This window comes from Pomacea canaliculata, linkage group LG4, assembly GCF_003073045.1.
Source record: "Pomacea canaliculata isolate SZHN2017 linkage group LG4, ASM307304v1, whole genome shotgun sequence".
In the NCBI taxonomy this organism is placed as follows: Eukaryota; Metazoa; Mollusca; class Gastropoda; order Architaenioglossa; family Ampullariidae; genus Pomacea; species Pomacea canaliculata.
The window spans coordinates 20,913,168-20,937,854 of NC_037593.1; the positions used below are offsets into that span (position 1 = coordinate 20,913,168).

General features: G+C 39.3%; 3 protein-coding genes across 3 annotated transcripts; 1 reads left to right on the forward strand and 2 right to left on the reverse strand.

Annotated features, from left to right (window-relative positions):
- Positions 1-649: 649 nt before the first annotated feature.
- Positions 650-10,087, reverse strand: LOC112561711 (thioredoxin domain-containing protein 5-like). Its single transcript, XM_025234335.1, has 9 exons — positions 9,875-10,087; positions 9,528-9,615; positions 7,203-7,361; positions 6,448-6,663; positions 5,931-6,017; positions 4,994-5,119; positions 4,716-4,798; positions 3,203-3,326; positions 650-2,859 (listed from the first exon to the last, which is right to left on the reverse strand). Exons 1-9 carry the CDS (start codon positions 10,039-10,041, stop codon positions 2,734-2,736), a joined length of 1,176 nt encoding a protein of 391 aa, XP_025090120.1. The 5' UTR covers positions 10,042-10,087; the 3' UTR covers positions 650-2,733.
- Positions 10,088-10,221: 134 nt separating this feature from the next.
- LOC112561712 (60S acidic ribosomal protein P1-like) lies at positions 10,222-12,106 on the forward strand. Its single transcript, XM_025234336.1, has 5 exons — positions 10,222-10,407; positions 10,632-10,692; positions 10,913-11,053; positions 11,380-11,448; positions 12,035-12,106. Exons 1-5 carry the CDS (start codon positions 10,336-10,338, stop codon positions 12,046-12,048), a joined length of 357 nt encoding a protein of 118 aa, XP_025090121.1. The 5' UTR covers positions 10,222-10,335; the 3' UTR covers positions 12,049-12,106.
- A 6,213-nt stretch (positions 12,107-18,319) lies between these two features.
- Positions 18,320-21,660, reverse strand: LOC112563156 (transmembrane protein 205-like). Its single transcript, XM_025236918.1, has 4 exons — positions 21,475-21,660; positions 19,800-19,969; positions 19,314-19,477; positions 18,320-18,979 (listed from the first exon to the last, which is right to left on the reverse strand). The coding sequence occupies exons 1-4, from the start codon at positions 21,495-21,497 to the stop codon at positions 18,689-18,691; spliced, it is 648 nt and encodes a 215-aa protein (XP_025092703.1). The 5' UTR covers positions 21,498-21,660; the 3' UTR covers positions 18,320-18,688.
- Between the last annotated feature and the right edge of the window lie 3,027 nt (positions 21,661-24,687).

Consider the following 24,687-nt stretch of genomic DNA (forward strand, 5'->3'; position numbering starts at 1 on the left):
TTCTTGTGCAAGGGCAAATATATCCCGTTAGCCCCAACTTTTTCATCTTTTCCTGTGCCAGATGTAGTTTATGGTCCCGAGTTATGTGGTTTTGAGCCAGTTACAAGAACAGTGTGTTAAAAAAATGTATCTACATAGTGGTCCAGATCATGTGAGTTTGATCCTATTCCTTCTTTTCTACCTGTTGTGTTCTTGTCACATATCACTCTAATCATAAATGCTTCTCTCTTCTGGCTACTTTCCTCTCGAGTTCAAGCCAGCTATTCCAGTGACAGCCCCATTCGGTGCACAGCTCCTGTAGTTGATGCCAAGCAGGTATGTTACACTACTAATATAGTTTTTGTAATCCCCATTTCACAGACCAAACACCAGTGCTTAATTCCCCAGCAACACAGCTGCATATCTTATTGACTTATATAATCCATGCTCCATGGATATGAGGCCAAATGTACTATACATTGCTAGTTGGATAGCTAACTATACCTAGCAGTCAGCCAAAGTGCTTACAATATATTATCCAGTTTTAGCCAAATCTTAGTCATTCAGACAGTGAGATCCAGGTCTTCTATAAGCTGTATACTTCTATTGCTGTTTTAGAAGTAGGGATAAACCTTTTTTTTTTTTCACTTCACACCAATAAACTGTCACATAGGCAACAGAACGTGCAAATTTATTCAAATATTTACTATAACAGGGACATACATGCAAACTACAAATCTTTGCACCCCAGTAATCAGCCTACCCTCTTGTGAAATCTAGGGACATACAGGTCAAAGCATGTACAAGACCAAACTGCTATGACAACACAGGACTACTTTCATGTTGCCAAAATAAAAAGCAATGCATGTCTTAAGTTGATCATAACCTGGTGTCTTCCAATCAAAAGGCTGACACAAAGTGCTATAATATTTTAGGGTGGCATGGTAAATAACTGATTAAAATAGTCTTCGTAGATTAACAGCTGGAACACGAGTTATCTCCCTTCCTCATGCAAGTAAATAAAAGACAACTTTAAAAAATGCTAAAGGCTAATAAAATTACTTCTAACAAATAATCTGTGCATACCCAAACTATCAAGAGCAGGAAAAAACCTTAATACTTATTCTTTTAATACAAAACCATAACCTGAAACATGTTGGGTGCATATAACAAACTCATCATGCACTGAAAGTTTACATTTTCTTTCGACTGGACTATATTGCAGCAATGAAAAAAAGAAATTCAAAAAAACTGAACCTTAACTATATTTCAGATAAATAACCAGCTGAGGCACACTGGTTGAACTTTACACAGAACGTTATTTAAACTTTACAGTGCATGAGGACATCTCTGGTTTTAGAAAGCAACATTGCAAATGAACACTAACAATTTTCTCACTCATCATGCACATCCTGAATATTCTCTTTCATGACAGCAAATTCAAAACTTAATCCAAAAAAAAACCAAAGTAAAAACCCAACAAAGTTGTCCAAAACCATCTTGTAAGGTATTAACCATATCTTTCTCATGTCAGCATTCATTTAGTGAGCAGATTCTATGACAAAATTCTCGACATTTACAATAATTACAATCGTTGTGAAGGGATTCAAGTTCTTCTTGTCACAGACTCAAAATAAAGTTTCTGCAAAAATCATATTGCCATAACTGCCATACAGTTTTCAATGTCATCATTTACACTCAAAAGAGATGCTGCAGTTAACAGACCATAACACTGAGAACCTGGAAGACAAACGAATGGCTAAACATGTTGTTAGGTTACAAGACTTAAACCTATTAAAATAAGAGACAATGTGAGACAAAAAAATTAGTTTTCTTCTTTCCCCAGAAAGGAGCTCTATCCCTAGCCTCTTGAAATTCAGGTACAAATTTATGCATGCACACTTATGCAGAAACATATGGACTCCATCCTTTCTATCTGATGCAGAGGTGTGGACATGTTCACAAACATATGCTGCTCACAAACCACAGTTCAAGTAAAGCAGCGTTGTTTTTTTTAACTGCAGCAACACAGCAATAAACAGATAACTAACCATAAGAAAATAAAGTTTACATGTGTACGTGGGCTTTCTATGCTGATAACTTGCACAAACATTATACGACCAATTATGATCATTTAACATGCACACATCATCGGTTTTTGAAGCCAGCCTCTGCATACGTGTGTACCCATACATATATCTATATCTTGCCATATGCATATTACCAAACATTCACACTATAACTCGTGCAAATTTCTCATATCATTCTAAACAGTTACAAACTACAGCTACAGATTGCTGGTCAGACTTTCATACATTCAAGTGCTCTTAAGCCATGTTCACCCTCTGAAAAGTATGGGTATATGCGAAAAAGCGCATCAACACTTCTGCATTTTTTTTACATAATTACAACTATGGCTGGAATTTTTATTTTTCAAATTTAAATGTTTTAGAGGAAAAAAACCTAATAAATATGGACAACTGAATTAAACATCAATGTTTTCTAGATACTGTACAGTTCTGGTCGTACCACAGCTTTGGAGTTGCAAACGTCAAAGGCAAAGTTGTAGTATTTGGTTTTTATATATCAAAAGAAACTGTATTATTAATCAAAAGTCATACATGTATGTGTGTGCATGCATAACCTTGTCTGCCTGTGATAGAAGGGTGATCATATACAAAGGACTTAAAATGACTGTGCAAACCATACAAAATCACAAATTAAACATTTTCAAACCATAAAGACTACATCCATTTATAACTCTACATGTGCTAAAAATTTATCCACAAACTTCTTCAGGTCTTCAAGGGAACGAGGACCATTATACTCTTCAAGGCGGACTCCATTTTGGAAAATTAGCAGTGAAGGATAACCATGGATCTAAAAAAAATGCAAGAATTTCCAGCATGAATTTGTTTACACTAGAACAAATATTGTTTTCAAAATTTTGTACAAAAGCATAATCTTTTCCTAAAAAACTCAATTATAAAACAAAGTCATAAATAGCAAACTATTCAAAAAGCAGATGAAGGTCAGGTCTCAATGCTACATGTGCTCCAGCTTATCCAGAAAGTCTAGTGTTGTGACTGATTTCCTGAATAAATTTGATCCCAAATTATTTTACACTAACACCCCCTGCCCCAACACACACACACTAAAATGTAGCTAAGTGTAATACAACAGTCATTCCTAAATTGGCAGTGATAAAATTCATCAAACTCACATTCTGAGAGTCACAAACGGCCTTGTGCTGTGTGCAGTCCACTTTGGCAATAGTTACAGGTTTTTCAGAATATGCAGCTCCTAGTTCCTCCCAGGTTGGAGCCAGTCGCTGACAATGACTACACCTGAAAAAAAGGCAGCTGCTGCTTACAACATTTCAGTACCACTGGAGTACCCAGAGGAAAAAAACCTGATGCCCAGCCCTGCAAACGGTTGTTACATACACAAAGCATCCAAGACACATCTGAGGCCAGAGCCTCTCACTGCAGTGGTGACAAGCGAATGTTTTAACTAAACTGGGCACCTGAGAACAGCCTAGACTTAACCCTTTGATCATTGTATGCTGTTCTAAACTGATGCAACATCTCTATCAGTGATCTGTGCCAGTGCTAAACCCACCAACCAAGGCAGAAATCATCAAGGCCATCATGTCCTTGAATTCTGTCAAGGCGGCAGGCCCAGATGGCATTCCTGCAGAGGCACTCAAGGCAGACCCAACAGCCACAATGGAGATGCTTTACCCCCTGCTGCAGAAAATTTGAGAACAGGAGCAAGTTCCAAAGACTGGAAGCTTGGCTATCTAGTAAAGGTACCCTAAAAAAGGCAACCTGACACAGTGCAGCAAATGGCGTGGGATTACATTATTGTCCATTGTACAAACTGTCCGTGCTGTGTTTTAATTTCTTTGCTGGCACCTGCCCTGACTATTTCTCTGAACTGCTCTTCCCTTACGTAGACAACTAGACAACTCCACTCCTCATCTGATGATCATCTTTGTAATATAACAGACGTACATTTACCTTGCATATGTAAGATGTATTACACACACACAACAAAATGCTTGACAAGCCCCATTCAGAAGACGATAAGGATGAAGAGATCTGCAAGCGAATCAAAGCGAAGAGCCACAAATTCAGAGGAATGTCACTGAAAAAGTTATAAAGAAGATGGCAGAGAAGACTGTTTTGTTTTCCCTCTCACTTGGCCATTTTGAGAGAAACTGCTTCCTCTAATATACTATTTTTTGCTTCAAGTGACGTGGAATAAATGATGCACACAAGACGTTATACGCAAGACACCATTCGTACATGAAACAATATAAGACCTACCGCAACTCACTACAGTCTTCTTACTCTTCCTGTCACCAGAACGACAACATATGGCCATAGTATTTTTAGTTATTGTGCAGTGAAACAATGGAACTCTCTCCCTTTCCATATCCGCCACCTACCCACTATTGAATCCTTTAAACATGCACTGAAAACACACCTCTTCCTTATATATTACTCCTAACACCCTTTCCCATAATGCTAATCCTTTTTCACACCCTTCCTTTTGTAATATGTTACTCTCAGCTCTTGTTTCTTGTTATTTGGTTCCCTTAAAGTTTTCTGTAGTTGACTTTATTCTTCATTAGTACTGTTGTTTAGTCGTTTATAGTCCTTAGGAATGTATCTGATTTATAAATTTTGCATTTATTATTACAGACATGCTGAGCAGAAAATCTCACTTACCAAGGAGCAAAGAATTTCACAAATGTGAGTCCTTCAGCAACTACACTCTCAAAGCTTTCATCAGTCAGATCACGAACTGGTTCCTACAGAACATAGACAGTAACTACTAATTAGAAGTGAGATTCGTAACATTAAAGCAATGAATTTTATTGTATTATTTTGTTCAGATAAACATTCAGGGTATGGACAATTCAATTAAAAAAAAAAAACCTTATCACTAGCTTTCCCACTACCCAAGCCAAAAAAACTCATTTACTCCAGAGGAAAGGCTTTGTCACCTCCACAAGGTTTTCTGGAACCTTCTCCTCTTCTTGACCAAAAGATGCTTCCCCTAATTCCTTTAGCTTGTTATTTACAAAGTTCTTCAACTCTTCATGGGTACGACCACCAGTGTACTGTTCAACCTGTAAAACAGAAGGGCAGTAAAATTGATCTGACCTATAAACAAAGCAATGACCTGTTGCTTGACAGGTAAATCAACTGAAAGCCTCCAATGATCAGCTTTTAAGTTGTTCTGGCATCATGGTACTATCATTCTTATCACTCTTAGTGAAAATGAAAAGGCATGTTTGAGTGTTTTGCTTTGACACTCTATATATTCAAAGTGTTCCATTAAAGAAATAAACTGAAAAGCTGTTCTAGTACATCTGACATAATAAAACAACAACAAAATCACAAAAAGCTTGTCATTATACTAACAACTTGAACCAAAATATATTTGGAATAATGATAAGTAATTTGTTTTTAGCGATCAGCATGCATTTTTTTTACTTATTGTCTATGTAAACATCTAAACATTATGATAAAGTACATAAGTTAGGCCATTTTGCTGGGTTAGGGTTAGTTTTGCTGAGTTATGTATTTCTACAAAAACAGTCCTGGAACAATACTGCAGAGCAAAACATTGCAATGTTTTTAAAAAAAATTAGTTAAAAAAAAATTAATTAGTTTGAAAATGCTGAACTTAAAACTGAATGCAGAAAATGTCCAAGAATATATCACATGTACACTGATATTTTGACTGTACGTATGGTATATATGTTGCATATTGGAAGCGATGCAAGTTTAGATTTTTAGTGACAACAGATATATAAAATTAAGCATGAAAATATTTTAATTTCTGACAATGTAAAATGATATGTTAAAAATTAAAAACAGGGAAATAAAATCTTCAAACTAGCACAGAACAGAATGTAATTTAAAGGTAATTTTTACCTTTTCACCATCCTGAAACCAGGTGAGAGTTGGGTAACCACTAACCCCCATGTCAGTGCAGACAGTTTTTGAGCTTGTGCAATCAACCTGTTGTTAACACACAAGCACACTCTATATGAAAGAGCCTGACTGACATTACTAAACAAAGTAATTTCTTTAAAAATCATTTTATTTAATGTGCTATTAGAGGTATTACTTTGCAATCCACAAAAAAGGACAATGAAATGTTCTTGTTACTAAGATCAGCAAAACTAATCTTACTTTCTTTGGCTTTATTTGAAGCAGATAAACTGAACAACTGATTCTTGAATATTGGCAATCCTTTTCCTAACATAAACGGTGGCAACAATTTCCTAATACAAACACTGGCAATCATTTTCCTAATATAGGCAAGGAAATGATCTCATCATAGCATTACAAACAACCTTTTTCATGTTGTGATATCAAAATTTAGGATCTACATAATTGTCTCAGAAGGAGAAAAGAATTCAAGCACATGCGAACTTAGAATGCCTACCTTGGCAATAGTGACCTTCTTACTGCCAGCAAATGATTTAGCCAAGTCATCCCATGTTGGAGCTAAGTGTTTACAGTGGCCACACCAAGGTGCAAAGAACTTGACAAAATGGGTTCCCTGCTTGATGACACTGGAAAATGTTTCATCTGTCAGTTCTGTTGGACCCTGATCCTTATCTTCTTCAGGTACAGGAGGAACAATTGTGTCCTTCACAGTCTGAGAGAATGGCAAAAGAAAGCATTACAACCCCTCCCAAATATCTACAACAGCACCACCATATTGGCAGATAATATGTTGCAAAACCTACTACAGTTAAGTGAAAGCATAAATAATAACAAACACTATTTTTAACAGCAGCTAATGCAAGCAATAATGACACTAGAAGGAGAAAGAAGTCCAATCCTCTGGGACATTGTGAGTATAGAGACAAAGGAAGATGAGTCAAAGGTGCATTTTGGCAGGTGGATTTCACCAGGTTACGGCCCGTTTTTGCTTGGTACATGTTTTGAAACTTATAAACCATTTATTTCTGTAGTTTTTTTCCAAGCCATGATATATATATAAAACAGCATAAAGGGGGAAACCCTTAAAGGCTAAAATTTCAAAGAATTCTTGAGAATAAAATTATGAGCAGGTTCTGTGCACATGGGTTATATTTAGAAAGTCTTTCTCATAAGAACAAGCTTAAAAACGAGGCAGCACAGCATACATTTATGTCATGTAAACAATACCATGCAGCACTAGTGACAACATACCCGATCCACTTGCTCCTCTACAAATTTCTGCAAGGAATCCAAGTCTCGATTTCCTTTGTAGCGAACAAAGTCATCCAGGCTCTTATGGTAAAACTTAAGAGTAGGGTAACCTGTTACATCCTGGTCAGAACACAATGCTGTTTCTATTGTGCAGTCCACCTGCAGAAGATATCCTTCATTTTAAAATGCCATCAACATTCAGAGTGTTCTTGAGTTCATTAAGAAATTAATGACAGTCAATGCTAATGTCATACTAAAAGTATAAACAGGTGTAATTTTCCCCATTTATATCATTTTCTCTTAAGCCAACGGTACTAATCTTAAAAATAAAGCACAGTACAGCCAGTTCTGGTTGGTTATCATGCAAAATTACATCATCTGCCTGATCTTCACCAATGTGGGCAAAACCATTTTTCAAATGAAAAGTTGTGGACTAAGTGTACACTGCTCCAGAGGATATTTATTTTACCCTGTGTTGCTAGTGGTTCCTAACGAATAGAAAATCTATACAAATTTTTACATTACAATTTCAGAGAAAGAGTTACTCTTCCTCCCCCACTTTGTCCTTTGATCTGCTCCATGAATGCATTTCTAGCTCACATATTGTCTGAAGACTGGGGATTATCGGCTAGTGCAGGTACACTGCTAGATGTTACTGGGGGCCACAAAGAGTTTTTATTATGTTTTTTAAAGATACTAAGCAGAGCACATTTGACATCATCATTTGAGAGGGTCTCTTATGAAACAGGCTGAAAGAACGAGCAAGAGAGGCATGCACTGGGTGACACCATTACAGTATTTACATCCTCCTTCACTAACAACAGTGTTTTTCCCAATGCTGATTGATCTGGTCTGCAGTGAGCAATGACCACGGACAGCTTGACAGATCACCCTTGCTAGTCATATACATTTGTGGACCAACATCTAGTCAGTCCATAGTTGAATGAGTGATAGCAACACTTCAGGTCTTCATAAGTTGATGACTAAGTAACTTCTAGGTCTGCTTGTATGGTGTAGTGGAAGGTAGTATCACAACCCACAAACTATCCTTTGGTTTTAAAAAAAAGATAGATAAAAGCAAAGGAAGAGACTGGAAGAAGTCTAGAGGAAGTTGTACACTGCACAATATACAAAATTCTGCTATGGAATTTTTATTATTTGATACAGTAGAACCCCCAATTAAAACTTGTAAAAATCTGCTTGCCTTCCCCCCACCCCACCCCACCTTTCATGCTCCAAAACCATTTGGCCCCTAAATCTAGCAAGTAAAGTATCTTTGTATTTCTAATCCCCGAGTCAAAAAACCTTCACACCCTTTTTAGCTCCAGCTTGTGAAAGCTCCTTCCCTTTCTATTAAGAATGAGTAAAAAAAAAAACCAAACAAAAACCTTTTTTTTTGTATCTTAGAAACCATAATTACAAGGACAGTCTCCCACCATGCATAGCAAATTTGATAACAATAATTCTCAGCAGTCAGGATTTTTCTATCTCTTTTTTGGGCCACAATAAGGAAGGCCTCAGTGAGAAGATTCTACTGTAGAAGGGGAGTGAATAGCCAATTTGTTAGAGAACTGGTATTTGAACTGAGAGGCACGTTGGTTTGATCCCAGTGTAGTGCAGCTCACTTTCCCCAGTCAACTCAGCTGGAGTATCAGAGAGGATTAGGGAAGGTAAGGCAGCGAGGGAGAGGAGATGGGCACTGCCCTCACATATAAAGATGGCCCTGAGACAAGTGAGGATGTAACATTTCACTCTCAAAAGACCTCAAAAAGGTCATGGGACGACCTTTACTTTAACTTTTTTTTTAACTGTGCAACAATTGATGTAACTGCTTCATGAATTATTTTTTTTATGCTGAGCTGTCATAGCACATTTCATGTGCAGTAACAGTGGGTCTTATATAACTGACAATGTAAGCTCACGGATGCTATATATTTTTAAATGACGGTGTGATGCTCTAATAAGAGCTGTCCTAAGTGAATGTATTTTTTCTGCAAAAGTTAGGCCCTGTTCCAGACATTGTAATTGAGCTTCAAACGTCATAATAACTTTCAGCTACTTAAAAAAGCAGAACACTTTACTGACATATCGAAAATTCCATAAAATGAAAGGCTACTGGCAACATCTGTGGTCATGGTAGTCACCTTCTCATCAACATAGTGGCTACACTAGGCATGAAATGAGCTTTGTTTTTATCAGCTTCCATGATTATTATTATGATATCTGTGTGATTTTGTTGTTTTTGCTTCATAAAATGCTTTCAGCATACTTATTAAACTTATTGCAAAACGAAATAAAATGATTTTGACATGGTGACTTATTTACCTTGGCAATAGTGACTGATGATTCCTCGTTATTGTAAATCTTGGCCAGTTCATTCCATGTTGGTGCCAGACGTTTGCAATGGCCACACCTTACATCATAAAAGTATGTTTATACGACAGTTATTATAACAACTATTCTAGTACCGATCGACTCAGTAAAGCGTTTTGAGTTAATTTTTTTCGCAATTCTGCTGCGTAGTTAACTTCACCGTACTTTATTTTATTCACAAATGTAATAACTAAGATAAAGGCAGAAAATAAGCTGCTTGTCAGTTTATATTTTCTCTTTCGATCGTTGGCTTAATGGCCTGGGTCAATCTACAGAATTAGAAAATGTAGCTCACGAACCAGGGTGCAAAAAACATGACAAAATGTTTCTGGTCAGTTATAGCTGATTGGAATGTGTCTCTGTCATAGTTCACTACATCTGCCCCATGGTCATCACTCTCAGCGGGCAGTATGAAAGACAACACGCTAAGCATGAGGCAGACGACGTGGAAGTAACTGAGAGCCATTTTGACGCCGAGTAATCCCGCCGAGCGGATGGGTCTTTTTTTTTAAGGATGTCGCAAACAAAAACATTCTATGTTTAAAAAATGAAATCAATGCATATTATAGTATTATTCTTCGAAAAATATTATTTTCTTATAACAAACAATATATTAAGGTATGTCGCAAAGACGGAAGTGACGACTAACTTCCGTACACATCCTTCTCTTGCAATTGTGTTGTGTAAAGCACACTGTTCTCATCTGTGAGCTAAGGCCAAATCGGCGACTTGTGCTGAAACCAACCATCCATCTTAAATAATGGCAACTAAAGACGAACTCGCTTGTGTTTACGCTGCTCTGATTCTTGCAGATGACCAAGTTGCTGTTACGGTAAGATGTTAATGGATTTTGGTTGTCCCTCATGGCACTGTTATACACTTGAATACTGCATCTCGAAACACAGAGACGCAGATAAAACAACTAGCGCGTGCCGTTTGTAGTCACACAAGCGTAGAATTTTAGAATGCTAGCATTGTATGTCAATTAGGTACGAGTGATACATGTAACATTCGTTATTTGGATTTGAAAGTTAAATCTCCTTTTTCTTTCTTTAGGCAGAAAAGATCAGCACGATTTTGAAGGCAGCTAATGTCACCGTTGAACCTTTCTGGCCAAGTAAGCATATATTCTTTTTAATGTTTGCTTGATAATTTTACAGCTACAAACGAAAAGGTTATTGGTTTTTAGCACTGACTCAGTCTGTTAGCGTTGTGTTTATACTTTGTTTATTATTGGGGTATACGAAGTCTGTATATAGTTGCAGTGTGGTGGATTTTTGCAATCTTTTTGATAAGTACAGTACTCTTAAAATTAATGAGTTTTTGTTTGGTTTTAGCACTGTTTGCACGTGCTTTGGATGGACTCAACATCAAGGATCTTGTGAGCAATGTGGGCAGTGGTGCTGGAGCTGCACCAGCTGCGGCTGTAGGTGCTGCACCTGCTCCTGCTGCTGGAGGTGCAGCACCAGCTCCTAAGGGTGAGTCTTGTTCGTCATTTGTAGTCAAAAAGCTGTGGGTAAGATCATAAGATATCCATGGTTTTCTATAACTTGGTATTGTGGGTCAACAGTGATCTTGAGATTCAGATTTTATAGTCTACAGCTGGCTTGCTATGAGTACTAATGTTCCTGCTCATCATAGATACATACCCTGGTGGCTGGAATTTTTGATAGCGACATAGCATGTTCATAAATGTGTGGCTGTTTTCTTCCTATTCTACCATCATAAACTTCTCCTTCCCCATAGTTACATTTGAAATAAGGGTATAAATGATCTTTTGAACGATGTGGTTGCTTATTTGCAGCTGAAGCCAAGAAAGAGGAAGAGAAAAAGAAAGCAGAGTCTGAAGAATCTGATGAGGATATGGGTTTTGGTATGTACTGGTCTTTTATCTTTTGACACTCTTACAGCTGTATATGACTTTGCCTGTTGTGGTGTGTTTGTAATTTTTTGGTTTCATTCTGTTCACATTACGTTTGTGGGTATACACATGATTGGATGTTTACCCTTAAATGTGTTTTAACCCTTTGAGCACAAAACGCCACTTTAGCCAGGGCAGGTGGTATTCATTACTTTTATTGCAAAGCTCAAGCTTTCTCCTTGCTAAAATATATGTTGGTTTCTTGGTCTAATGTTAACAGCAATAATTAAGAAAACACCCACTGTCATCTTAAGTTATAGCCAGTGTTTGTAGTACTTATACTTTTATGCAATGTTAAGTGTGTTAAAGCCAGAAGTTCTTTCAGACTGTAGGAAGAGAATGGTTTCGCCCAAGATAGGGAAGATGATAGTACACATAGCAACTAGTTGTCTCCAATGAATACCCAGTTAAAACTCCAAACTTCCCTCACATTCGCAAAACCATTTTAAAACCCAATACCAGCATTTCCGCTTTTAGGATGATTGTCTGGTTGCATTTTTTATGAATGTTGAATTCTGTATTTTTTAATTTGTTTCAGGTCTGTTTGACTAGGTGTGTCAACATTCAAGAACTCCAATTTATTTCCTACAATAAAAATCATGTGACATTTGCTGTTCGTATTGTTATGTGTTTGCAGGACCATGTGATTTTGAGCGCACCTGGTTTCAAAGAATTTAGTGTGTCATGTGCACAACTACTTGAAAGATGTTTAAAAGGATATTTGGTAGTTGACTACTCTTTCTGGTGGTGACAGCAAATGTAACATGCTTAGTACTGACAACAAGACAGTTCTGGTTTTATCGATAACATGCTAAAGAAATTTGGCATCTTTATGTGCATCTATTTTAGACTTTGTTTTTTAATTTATGCTTAGTTTTTTATTTTGTTTTTAAAGCAAATAGAAAATTATTAAGTACAAATCAGTGGTGGGAGTAGAGCTTATGAGCTGACACAAGGATAAAAAACACACGCCATAGATATATTAATTGGAGAGCTGGGACGATTTAAAGGACAGCCTTCAGTAGACCCATACTTTAACCTGGTTGCAGTAGTAAGAGTACATATTAAATTAATGAAGGCATGTGGTCGACTGCACTTCTGATGGTGTCGGTTTGCTAAATTGTGAAAATGCAATTTCATGTTTTCTTATTATTATAAACTGTTTTAGCGTCATTATGAGAGGTATGCATTGATAAATAATTTATGAAACATGCTGAACACACTTTTTCTTAAGAGGATAAGACTGATAAAGATGTGTCATGGAGTAACACCAACAAAAACAGTACGTTTGTGTCTCAGCTCTTAAATGTGACTCTTGTCAGTCTGTTCTAATACTTTTATTGCCGTGATATAGCCCTAGTTGCTGGCCCGGCATAAAACACCAACAAACAAACTGTTCTAATAAGACATTCAAATGTCATACAACCTAATTACTGTGCATTCCTAAAGCACTGTTTCAAGTGAAACTGGATCGTCTGTTGGGCAATGTATTTGGTTCATCTTTCTTCGTTAATTGATCCCATGAGGTCACAAAAGTAGTTTACATACTGACTGGATGATGCTTCTGTTCTTCGCAAGTAGTCTCTTGCACTGGCCGCTTGGCACTAAGTCCTGATCACACAGTTTTATAACTAATGGCTGTTTGACTCATTGAGCCTATCCAAAGAAGTCTTTTAAAATGCAAGATTACTGTTTTCGGATTTATTTTTATTTTAGTTCATTGCAGTATTTCTTAAAGCAGATCATATCTTGTGTCTAAGATACCATCAAAGATGTGCACAAAAAGGAGACTTCATGTGTCAAGGTAATGCAAGCATGTTCACTGATGTGCTATATGACATCACAGATTTGACCTCGACAGGTCTTTACACGGGTGTTTGTCTTGTACGCAATTCATCATCTCTTTGTCCAGAGCTTTACACACAGAAGCCACCACAATGTTTTCATCTAATGCACGAGTGTGCATCGAACAGTCTACAAGTAAATTACAAGCACTAAGATGATGGGATGAGTCACGTGGTATCTGTAAAACGAGGTGTGCATGTCGTCATGTATGGCAAAAAATCACATGAACATGATGCTGTCCATCGTATAACAAACCCTTAAATGTGATTGAACTCATCACAACGTTACCATGTGAACATAAGGTAGACATTTCTTATCTGGCGAAATGGTCAGTGTGTATAACTGCACTCAGTGTACACCGGTGTTTACACATTCTCTGACGTTAGTCGAGGCTAACTAGAGGGTGCCAGCAACGTCATTCTCACGTAAGCGGCAGCCGTAAAACACGGCAACGTCACAGCACTGCTCCATTTGTAACGTGACCCTGTAGGCAAGAGGGCGACAGGTGACACTCAGCAGTTGTTTGTATTTTCACGTCCGGATGAATTTGCTTATTTGTCTCAAGACCTGACCAGTCATTTTGTCGAGTTGTTCCTGAAACATTTTATGGCCACAATACGACGAAAATTGCAATTTTTTTTTTCTTTCGAACAATGAAAATAGAAGTAACAAGTGGTTTTCAGTTTTGAGTAAACCATAGAATTAACCTGTCAACTTATAAATTAAGTATAAAATACATTATAATATAAATATATATGCTTGCTATACTCTGTGAGCAGTCTGGGTTGGGAGAGTTGAACATCTTTCTTCTCTGTCCTGCTCCATCTCTTCACGTGTGAGAGAGGCTTGATGGTTTATTGGTTGGATAGCAGTCTTACAGCTGTTGTCGTTCCAGATGATAGCCAAAATTTCCTTCCGCGAATCTAATCTGTAGTCGTATGCACCTCTTTTTTTTTTTCTTTCTTTTTCTTTTTCATCTCCTTATCTGTTGCAATAGAGAACTTTTCCATTCTATTGAGTGCATAATTTTATGTTGCTCTGACATCAATATCTTGCAATTGTTTCATGAAAGAGAATCCAGTGAAATATTGTCACAATAAGCCTTTTGAGTATTTGGTGTCTAAAATTGAAACCGTCTTCAGAATAACCGATGCTCCAAGTCTGGCTACGGAGTCACCTCCGATGCGTTTTGATTTGCCTTCATACGCCTGCATCTGATAACAATAACCAGTTTGTCAGCAGCAGATCGTCTGTTGTTTGAAACCTAACCTTACAGGCTCACCTGTATAAACTGCTTGAGATAATGATATAGTATTGAACCATTTTTTCATCAACGCTCACATTTTCAGAGAACACGCCAAATTGCAGAAAGTTTTCGTTTAGTTCGTTGCTCAACAGGCGGATCTTGAAGAGCTTATCCCGTTCTTCTGATGGAATCCCTTCGAGCTCAGAGTTGTGGCTGACATGAAGATACCGCTTGATTTCCACATACCTGTTTCGGCTCATCCATTTTCTCTCACATTGGACATCAATATCATCTTCACACCAATATAATTGTTCTCGAGGAAGAAAATGAGAGCCATTCAGGAAAAGAATTTCAATAAATTTCCTATGCACTCATTTGAAAGACGAAAGTGATGGACATTTTTCTGTGTAACACGTTTCACTGTCTGTCGGACAATGAGTGAGACAATGTTGTCATCAAGGAGCTTCTCAAAACACTCTACAGTGCTTTTCCCCTCGAATTGACTGAAGCGTTTATTCCTTTTTGTCTCCACATCATCAGATTTGGGATACATTTTCGGATAACTGGAGTGTTTCTTCTTCCAGCGTTCTTTCTTTTTCTTTTTCTTTTTTTTTTTTCTTCTTTTTTTTTTTTTTTAGCAGGTGGTGGGGAGGTATTTTGGTCCATTAAATCCATCCAAATTACAGTGGCACAAAGAACGGGCTATTAACGCATTCAACATTCACCAAAAAATCAAGATAAATTCACTGTCACTAAAATTAGCTTGGGTATAGTTATCGCAGTTTCTGCTTTCAAAGAACACTGGTCCGGAAAAATGTCCTCCCATACACAACACACGACAAGCACGTGATCACTGTAGGTTGTCTTTCAACGGCAAGGCCCTCCTCAATGACAGTCTCCTGTTTTTCTGCGCGACTGTCAGATGGCGTTACTAGATGGGTTTAATACCCGATCCCCAAATGGGGATCATGACAGATGATAGGGTTAACAGTGTTCAATGTGCACTAGCAGTTTCTGTGACTTTTAAGATTCAGGGTGAGATTGTGACTGCCCATATCTGGGAATTCAACTGGTTTACATGTGAAATTGTTCTAAACAGAAACAGTCACACTTGTTTCGATTGGTTTCCGTACGTCATATATATCTCTCTGACCCTTAGCTTTTTTTTTTTTTGGTGACTGAGTATATATAAGACTATTACTCGACGAAGAACCTCTTTTGTTCCTAATGTATTTGTAGAAGATAAAACTTGTATACGTGGGACGTGACAACCCACCTTCTACTGCCATGCATATGAACATTCTTCCAGCTGCAGCTCCATTGTTCAGGAAAATATTATGCAGAATCAGTATGACAAAACTATTTATGAACCGTCCTTGCCAGTTTCGCAACCTGCTGATAATATTTTTTGGTAGAAGAACACAAATAATGCCATTGCTCGTGTCAGGAAGAGTGCTGCTAGGTGTGGACGTGCTGAGAGTAACGCTTTCTCCGAGGCCGCTTGAGTGTAGGACATGCACAGGGCAAAGTCACACAAAAACTGCTTCTAAAAACACCCGGGGAGCTAGAAACACCATGCGCCTTTCAGTTTTCCCTCTATTCACCCTTAATTCCTTTTCCCCTCAACATCTTCTCATCTTTTTCCCTACTAAAACGAATTTTCAACTACTTTACCAGAAGAAAAAAAATCCAAACCATTTCGGTTGAAAACTTTCAGCATGAAAAGTATAGCTTAATTCATGGGTGGGCAATTAATTTTCCCAAGGGCCCGCATGAGAAATTGGGATGGTTTTAGAGGGCCGGACTAATATAGTTAACTCAGTTTTACCCAATATTGTATACATAGTATATATAATGGCGGGCGGGCAGCGGGCAGGCCTTTGCCCAGGTTTGGTTTAATTGAAATATTAAATTCTGATCGGTAGGTCCCTTCCTGGATACTAAGGGCTGAGATGGACGACAAACGTCTGCTTGAGTGTGTTTTCCTCGCCTCAGAGTTTGCATCTTGCAGGACAATCTCACGGCGAGCAGAAGTAAGCTTTTCCATTGCATCTACTTTTGAAAACATGCACTGAGCACCGCGGGCCTCAATAGTTACCAGATAAGCAAGAAACATGAGCCCACAGACCTACATTAAATGAAGGTCTATGACTTCAATGACGGTAAAGACAGAGAATGAGAGACACTTATCCAGTAAATGAAGTTCCGTACATGAGCCTGTCTGAGACAGAGTAAGGAGATAGTCCAAACGAGATTTCTTTCAAAACACACGCAAGATCACACACGTTTGTACTTAATAATTTATTTATTTGTGGAAACAATTTTGCTGAGTAGTAGACCTGTTGTGATACTGCTGTTTGTTTAGAAATGTAATAGCCTGTTAGTACTGTTTCTGAGAGATTGTATTTAACACGCTCCAGCCTCTATGTACATGCTAATGACCGGAAAGGTCCAAACGGATCTGACATGTCACATGACGGAAATGACCTTTGTAACATGCGCGTGCGCAGTGCATTTCGAAAGATGGAGCCAATAGCTGACACCGAGACCGGCTTTATAATTTATGTTGTTGCTAGCAGTGTGTCTACGTCATCAGTGTTCTAGGGTTCTCGTTTTCAGCAAAGGCAACTTGTCAGCTTAACTATGTTGATACGTTTTGACTTACCTGACATACCTTTCACGTGAATGCTGACACACGACTGAATGACTCCAGCTTCACGCCAGTTACCAGACAAAAGTCAAAATCGTGATTCACCATGTCCTGGGTAGATAAATAGAGAGAAAAGAGTAATAGAGAGTACAAACGATGTCTATATAAACGCTGGTGAATTTTTTAAACTCACGTCGCTGCCAGAGAACAACGTGATGCCGGTGTGAGGCTTGTAGTCATTCAGTTTTCACTGTGTGCAGACTGTGCGAGACAGTTCCCCACGAACACAGCAAGAAATGAAAGATAGAAAGAGAGAGAGAGAGAGCGATGCAGGGTAAAAGACAGTAAGTGAAAATACGAAAATGATGTCGTCATCGATGATGATGATGGTGATCGTGGTTGTAACGATGAGGAAAAAGAAAATAAGTGGTTGTGAGAATCAACCTTGCAGACATACAGGCCAAGGATCTTCCAACCCTCGATACACAGCAGCTCTAAAGTATCTTCTTATGTTTCTAATGGCTTCCTTAAAATATTCACTTTCAAGTTGAGTGAACTCGGGGCGTCAGGAGGAAAGCCGTGTTGGCGATGTATCGGATATCGATCCCTCACGTTCCTGTCTGGATGCTACATTCCGACATGATTAACTGCCAACACGAGGAGAAATGATGTCAGTCAGGTGTTGCTAGTTCGCAGTAACCTGATTTTCGTGTTTGAAATGTGATGCTCGCTAGCCTCTGGCAGTCTTGCATTGTGCGCGAGATTAAAAATAGGCCAGCAAAGCTGCTGACACTGAAGTTGTAAGCAAAATATGTTGTTGAATGCAGATGTTTTCTTTTTGAAACGTGTTTACTTGATTCTGGCATCTAGACCGTAAATGTTACACTTTAAATACCCTGTTCTGAACATTATGTATTACTGAGTAATGAAATCCGTACACAATCCAGTTTGTTAACTGCAGTTTGAAATTCTATGTAATCCGCCTCTGATATTCCTTTTTTTACAACGAGCTCGCTAATTAGCTAATATTTTAATCAGTTAAATCAACCTTAATTAGCAAACTCAAACAAGACTGCTAAAAATCTTTAGTTAATCGTCACATTGTTTATTCCTCGACTTTATGCTAGTGTCGATCTCATCCAAACACCACCATAAATAAAGATACAATTTATTTATATACAAAGCTTTCATACAAGGAAATGTAGAATTCATTCTTCAAACAAACCGATGCCACTGGTTCGGCTCACTCTGATGAGATCCCGCTTTGAGGCACAGGATTCGAGTCTGCCCTCGAGTATGTCGGAGAAAACAAAATCATATCATGCGGACGTATTTATTGATAAACTGTTACAAGTCTCTGTCTCGCTCTCTCTCTCTCTCGTTCGTGTGAAAACATGAATATCACATTTGTCATTGGCACAATTGTCACCAGGTTGTGTGATTTGGAGACATCACAAAGGGACACAATGCGATGCCAGATAATACAGTTGAACAGTGTTGGCCACAAGGGACAGAACCGTCAAGAGCGCGCTGAGTCCGTGACATCGTCGGAACTTCTTGTAGCAAGCACTGTAGGCTGGGTTCGTCTTCTTCATCTCCGACATGTCAGCGTAGCCGATGACATCGCCGAGGCCGGCAGCGACCTCCATGCTAAAGGCCGCGACCATGTTGCGCACGATGAGAGGAGCGATGACGAGGGAGTTGACTGCTGCGCACAGGAAGCCCACCAACATGCATATACCCTGCAACACGTCAAGGGCCTTGTGAACACGTGTACAGCTTGAAATAACTGTGTCTGTAGAATTGTGTATGAATATATGCGAAGCTTGCAGACGATGGAAATAATCGTGTGCCGGTTGTCAGATGTTAGAAGTCATCTTTTGACCGAAGCGCAAGTATTGCTCGTTAGCATTTATTATACCTCTACATCGCCAACTAACAGGAAGTTATTGTAAAGACGATTTACAATTTTCTCTCCATATATTGTTTGAAATATATATTTATAGAAATAGAAAAACTACTAAGACTACTACTTTATGGGATACTTAAGCTGTTGTTATTTCTGTTAACTCTTACCTGTGCAATATGGGCTGCTTCCCAAAGATCCAAAGGGCGTAGAGTCACAAACGTTGCCATCGTAACAGCTGAAGTCACTAAGCTCCATAAAAAGAACATTGGGAACAGTCGACTTTGAACCTGTCCGAACATGTGGCGTGGCAGGTTGTAGAACATCGTTAGACCTGGAGAAGAATTAGGCATGTGACAGTAAGTCGTCTGTTTATTCTCAGAGCGATTAAGTTATAGTTGTTCTCGGGTTTGACTATTGAAAGTCAAATGTACGGAAACAACAAATAAATTTACGCAGTAAATCAGTAGCATATCTATTTTCTCTTTCTCTCTTGTCACTTTAGCGCTCTCTCCTTCATCACTCGATCTGGTTCTATCTCGAATCTTCTCTCACACCTCCCAGGCTTCCAACCCCACCTCCCCACACACTTTGTCTCTCATTCATTCTGACATCAGTCTCTTCTTTCTCTCATGCTCAGAGAATAAGATTCTTACCGGCAACGAGGGTGACCCAGAGCTGTGCCCCATACTGTGCAGTGAAACTACCCAAGTGAATCATGGCGATGATCGTCGAGGACGAGTCCATTCGCCTTCTTCCAGGGAAGAGTAGGAAACTAGTGAAAAGAGTGATCACTACCACGGCAAAATACTGAAATTGAGTCACTCTGAAAACAGAAAAAAATAGACTTCTTTGAAATTTAAAGTAAAACAGTTCTCCCTCTCTTTCCCTGTCTCTAAAAGAACAAAAATCTTTTATTAATCTTGTGATAAATTGTCATTGTCATTAGTAACCTCAGCTTTTTAGAGGCAGTCTTAAGTGTACAATGGGATATGGCAAAAGACAAAATGATCTTTAACCTAATTCAGATGGGAGACAAAATTAAGAAGGACACTAGCTAGCCCTCGTGTTCAGTAAATTGTAGCTAGACCCATAAACATCAGAAACCCATAAACAGCAGAACAAGTACTCTGTGGAATTTGTCGCATCTTAGAGGACGAATCACGTCCTTGCCTAAGGACAAAATTAAGCTGTCTGGAGAAAATGATTTATTTCTGATCAGATAATTCACCGATTTACATTAACTTATTATAGATGACGTTCAATGACATATGTAAAATAACGGAACGATAAATACGTAAATTAACTAGGAGTCCACATTTGTATCAATTAAAAAATAACTTAAAGAAAATGGACAGAGCCCATTATTCTTGTGCACATTAAAATCGTTTAAAGAGAAACGGGAAAAGGAAAGAGAGAAAGAAAGCAAATACTAAGAAAACAAACAACCAAGATCTTTTCTAGTCTCATTTATTTTTTAAAAAATAAACGACCAATTACTTTTCGAGCAGACTAAATCGTCTGAAGATAACCTTACGGCGTCTAGGGTCGGGACTGCCCCGCTTGGAGACTGACAAATATGTTTCCAACGATTAGCAGTGCATTCCTCGACAACCAGTAGTTACAGTAAGAAACATTTGCTTTTTCTCGGAAAGACTCCTCAAGTATTACTTAGTCAGCACAAGTCATAGGTCAACAGGTGAGCCACAGTGTACACTAGCATGAGGTAATATCAATGAACTTATATCGAGGGATACTGCAATTGCCGAGCTGTTGGCGTCTACAACCATTAGTCGCACGGGGGTGCAGATGAATATGAAAATAAAACTTGTTCATCTTGACATATGGCGTCGGGCATAAGCCGCTTGGGTATAACTAGAGGTCAAAGGTAGGACAGCATGGGGAATAATTCTGCCTACAGACGACAATGTGTATTGCGTGCGTGGAATCGGACAAAGGCTCGATCGGCCAGATAGTTCTTTGACAGTCGACTTGTGTGGAGGAGTAGGACTACAGATCGACCTGCTTCTTTTGTGACACAATCAGCAGAAAAAAAGTGCTTGCGTGAATTAATTTGACCTTCACGAGCACATACATTCCTATATCTTCGCGCATGTCTTTCATAGATTAAATATATATGTGAGAGATTTTAAATGATTGAAAGTGTGCGCGTGCTAGCCGGTCAAAAGAACAACTGTTTATTCATTTTTCATGAGATCCGTGACGAACTCGATCGGGCAAAATAAATCTGCTCTCGTAGGATAAAATTATGGACTAACAAATTTTTATAATTTCCAGATGACTATGAAGTGAAAGAAAAATTTCACATACCTGAGACTTTCCAGTTTCGTCATGACAACGCTTTTGAAAGATACTTAATACAGTTGATGCGTCTGTTTTTTGTTCTCCTTAAAAAGAAAGTGTTCACTTGTAAAATGTCAGTTGTGATGCTCTCACTTTCACATCGATCAGCTTTAATTTGTCGTTCCGACCGCTTTCCTCACCATGTGCTTGCGGTATTTATAAACCACGGGTTTTCGTCATCCTCAACTGTGATTGGATAGCCCAAACATTGCGTCACTGCCTCAGCCAATCCGGTTCGAGCTTTGCTAGCTTGACCCGAAAGGCGCGCACCTGCGTGTCGGAACGTCAGCGCGTATGCGTGACTCCTCGAACCATGTCGCGTGTCACGTCCTCCGGGCGATCCCCTTGTCCGACCGCGTAGTCCGGGAAAGAGGAAGCCGCAGTTCCCAAGTTCGCGCCAGTGGAAAAACTGGAATGGGGGAGATTCGTCTGGGTCAGGGAGGGGCGATAGTGTGCAGTCAGTGCACAGAGGATGGGTTCTGGACGGAACGACGGATCGTGTGTGTGTGTGGGGGGGAAAGGGGAAGGGGGTGTGGAATGCACGAAAGTCGTGCTGAAGCGAAGGAGCTTGCTAGGCGATAAATGTCACTGTTTCGTTTCTGTTGACAATTTAACTCTGAGCTTTTCAGTACAAGAACGATTAGCACAATGCTTGAACACGTTTTCCAACCAATAAATGGAAAAATACATCGACAGGTATAGACGTCACATCCCTAGCAGTACACATATAGACGTCACATCCCTAGCAGTACACATATAGACGTCACATCCCTAGCAGTACACATATAGACGTCACATCCCTAGCAGGACAGTACAGATATAGTCACACCCCTAGCAGTACAGAATGCCCAAAACATATATAACCCCGTGCTTTACCATGTATATTTTGGCATTCTATGCTGCTAGGAATATATGAGCAGCTGTGTGAACAATGTGTGCAATGTTTTGTATGCAGACTCTGTTGCATGTGCACGCCACACACAAGCTACCATAAGATAAAGATTACTCCATATGAGTTGCAAGGGATTCAATTCCTCAAGCAGTTTGAACAAAGCGAACTCTGAGTTGTTCTCGGGTAATTTCTAGATGAGCGTGTTTGCTAGTAAAAAGACCGGAGCGAAGGTACGATAAATTATTGACTTTCTCTCCAACACTGGGAGTCAGTCTCATCTCTTGGTGCCTCACATTTCTTCTTAAACTCTCTCTCTAACTTCTCAATCTCTCTCTCTTTTATCCTCTCTCTCTTGATGATTGACATCCGGTCTGCAGCACATTGCCCCCAGTTTCATCCCTCTCCTTTGCACCGACTCCCAAAGTATCACGAGGTCACACGTTTTGGGAAACAGCGAGACATTTGTCTGTTATCCGGGGCGACCATGATGACGACACGTGAGATGGAAAATAGTGTTCCGGTTGTTCCTGTCTGTAACGGAAGCAGTGAAACAACGCCAGAATCTGAACTTCGTTTCCACTTGAACCAGCTGATCTCGCTACATTAATTTTCCACCTTTTTTTTTTTCTTTCTTCTTGAGCAGTTTGAAGATGCCATACGGCAAGATAAGCCTCACAGATGTACGTTGTGAATCAGAAGCAACTCTTCGGTAAATGTACGTCACAGCGACTGCTGATTCTTTGACCTTTTGTGACCCTCGAGGAAGAGCCGCGGTCTGTTCAACTTGGGAAGGATCGCTGAGTTGATGCAGCAGCAGTTGTAGACAACATTCGACACCTTCCGCTGACGTCAGACATTGACCTTACCCTCGTTTTCACGTGCAAGTCCTCAGACACCTGAATAATGCACGTAAGACCACAAATATTTGGCATAGTTGAAGAAATGGTATTTATTTTAAGAAAATTATTAGTGTTGAATTCCTTCACGTTTTGATCATGACCTGCATTTAAACAGTTTGAAGACAATATATAACACTGAAAATATGCTAGGGCATTTCCTGATATAAATAACCACTGTCGAGACTGGTCAACAATAAACTGCGACATCTAAGATGTGTGGTTCACGTCACTCAATCCGCACACGCACACGCGCACGTGCGCACTCTTCAGACCCCATCTGCTGCATATCACGTAAGCACAGGCACGGGTACCTGTGTGTGTGTGTGCACCCAAAGAATGTATAGTCACCACTCTCACTAGAGAAGTCAGTTCATAGTCTCCGCATCCAGTGACAAGAACCTTCCAGATGCCATTCCTCTTCAGGCTCCTGTTCCTTTATCCTACTCGCTGATTTCTCCTCACGCTTTTCCTCCTCCCACCCGAGCTTTCGCTTACCACTATGGCGTTATCTCCCACCCTCGACCATCCGGTCACCAGTTGTGTACCCTTCCTGATTGTTTTCAGGGTGTGTTCTAGTCTTAGAAGACAGTTACTGTTTCGACACCTGGGTATGATGACAGGGTGGAATTCGGAGACAAAGAACACGTCCATCCTTCTGAAGACGCCGCTACATTCTATTGGAATTCAAGGACGTTAATTTTATTGAAGCAGAAGCACAATCTCATCAGCACAATATCAAAATGCAAGAAGGTGCCACAAATATTTGTCCTATGTTTTACAGATGATGGTTATTTATGCTTTACATGTACATAACTCATAAAAACAAACAAGAAACGAACAAAAAACAACTGACCGTCAAGGGAAAGAAAGTTGTGGAGAAAGAAGCCATTCAGCAATATTCTAAGGCATGTCATTATTCATCGTCTCTTCCACCAGAATATGAAATATGACATTTATATTCCTTACACTGAAATTTACTCAGCTACACACACAAGCTGGACTCTGTTAAGTTCAGTTTTATGGAGAGACATTCTAAGACTGGGAACAATTTATTTTCGAAGGAAAAACAACCAGCGGCATCAGACCTCAAGCCATTGTGACCACACGCACGTCCTCCCTTCCCCATCCACCCCTGCTCACCTCCACCCACCCTCCAACCCTCGATCTCCTGGCCTTATGTTGCTGTATATCATGCGGTCGACGCCTGCCATGTCCCCCCGGGTGTGTGGAGCAGTGTGTAGCTGGTGTGGCGTATGTCGGTACACAATGAGGGGGGTGGCACCAACAGGCTACAGGAGTGAGAAACAAGCGAACAATGCAAGAACATAGAGATGTAAAACTAAATAACAAATAGTATCAACAGGTGCCAACAACATAAACAACAGGCAG

Coding starts and splice junctions, on each gene's coding strand:
- LOC112563156 (XM_025236918.1), bottom strand. CDS start 21,497: ATGACGAAACTGGAAAGTCTCAG. Junction 19,970..21,474: donor ACGAAACTGGAAAGTCTCAG/GTATGTGAAATT, acceptor TTCTGTTTTCAG/AGTGACTCAATTTCAGTATT. Junction 19,478..19,799: donor CTGGGTCACCCTCGTTGCCG/GTAAGAATCTTA, acceptor ATTCTTCTCCAG/GTCTAACGATGTTCTACAAC.
- LOC112561711 (XM_025234335.1), bottom strand. CDS start 10,041: ATGGCTCTCAGTTACTTCCACGTCGTCTGCCTCATGCTTAGCGTGTTG. Junction 9,616..9,874: donor GTCATGTTTTTTGCACCCTG/GTTCGTGAGCTA, acceptor TTATGATGTAAG/GTGTGGCCATTGCAAACGTC. Junction 6,018..6,447: donor AGAAGGTCACTATTGCCAAG/GTAGGCATTCTA, acceptor TGTTAACAACAG/GTTGATTGCACAAGCTCAAA.
- LOC112561712 (XM_025234336.1), top strand. CDS start 10,336: ATGGCAACTAAAGACGAACTCGCTTGTGTTTACGCTGCTCTGATTCTT. Junction 10,693..10,912: donor CGTTGAACCTTTCTGGCCAA/GTAAGCATATAT, acceptor GTTTGGTTTTAG/CACTGTTTGCACGTGCTTTG. Junction 11,054..11,379: donor TGCAGCACCAGCTCCTAAGG/GTGAGTCTTGTT, acceptor GCTTATTTGCAG/CTGAAGCCAAGAAAGAGGAA.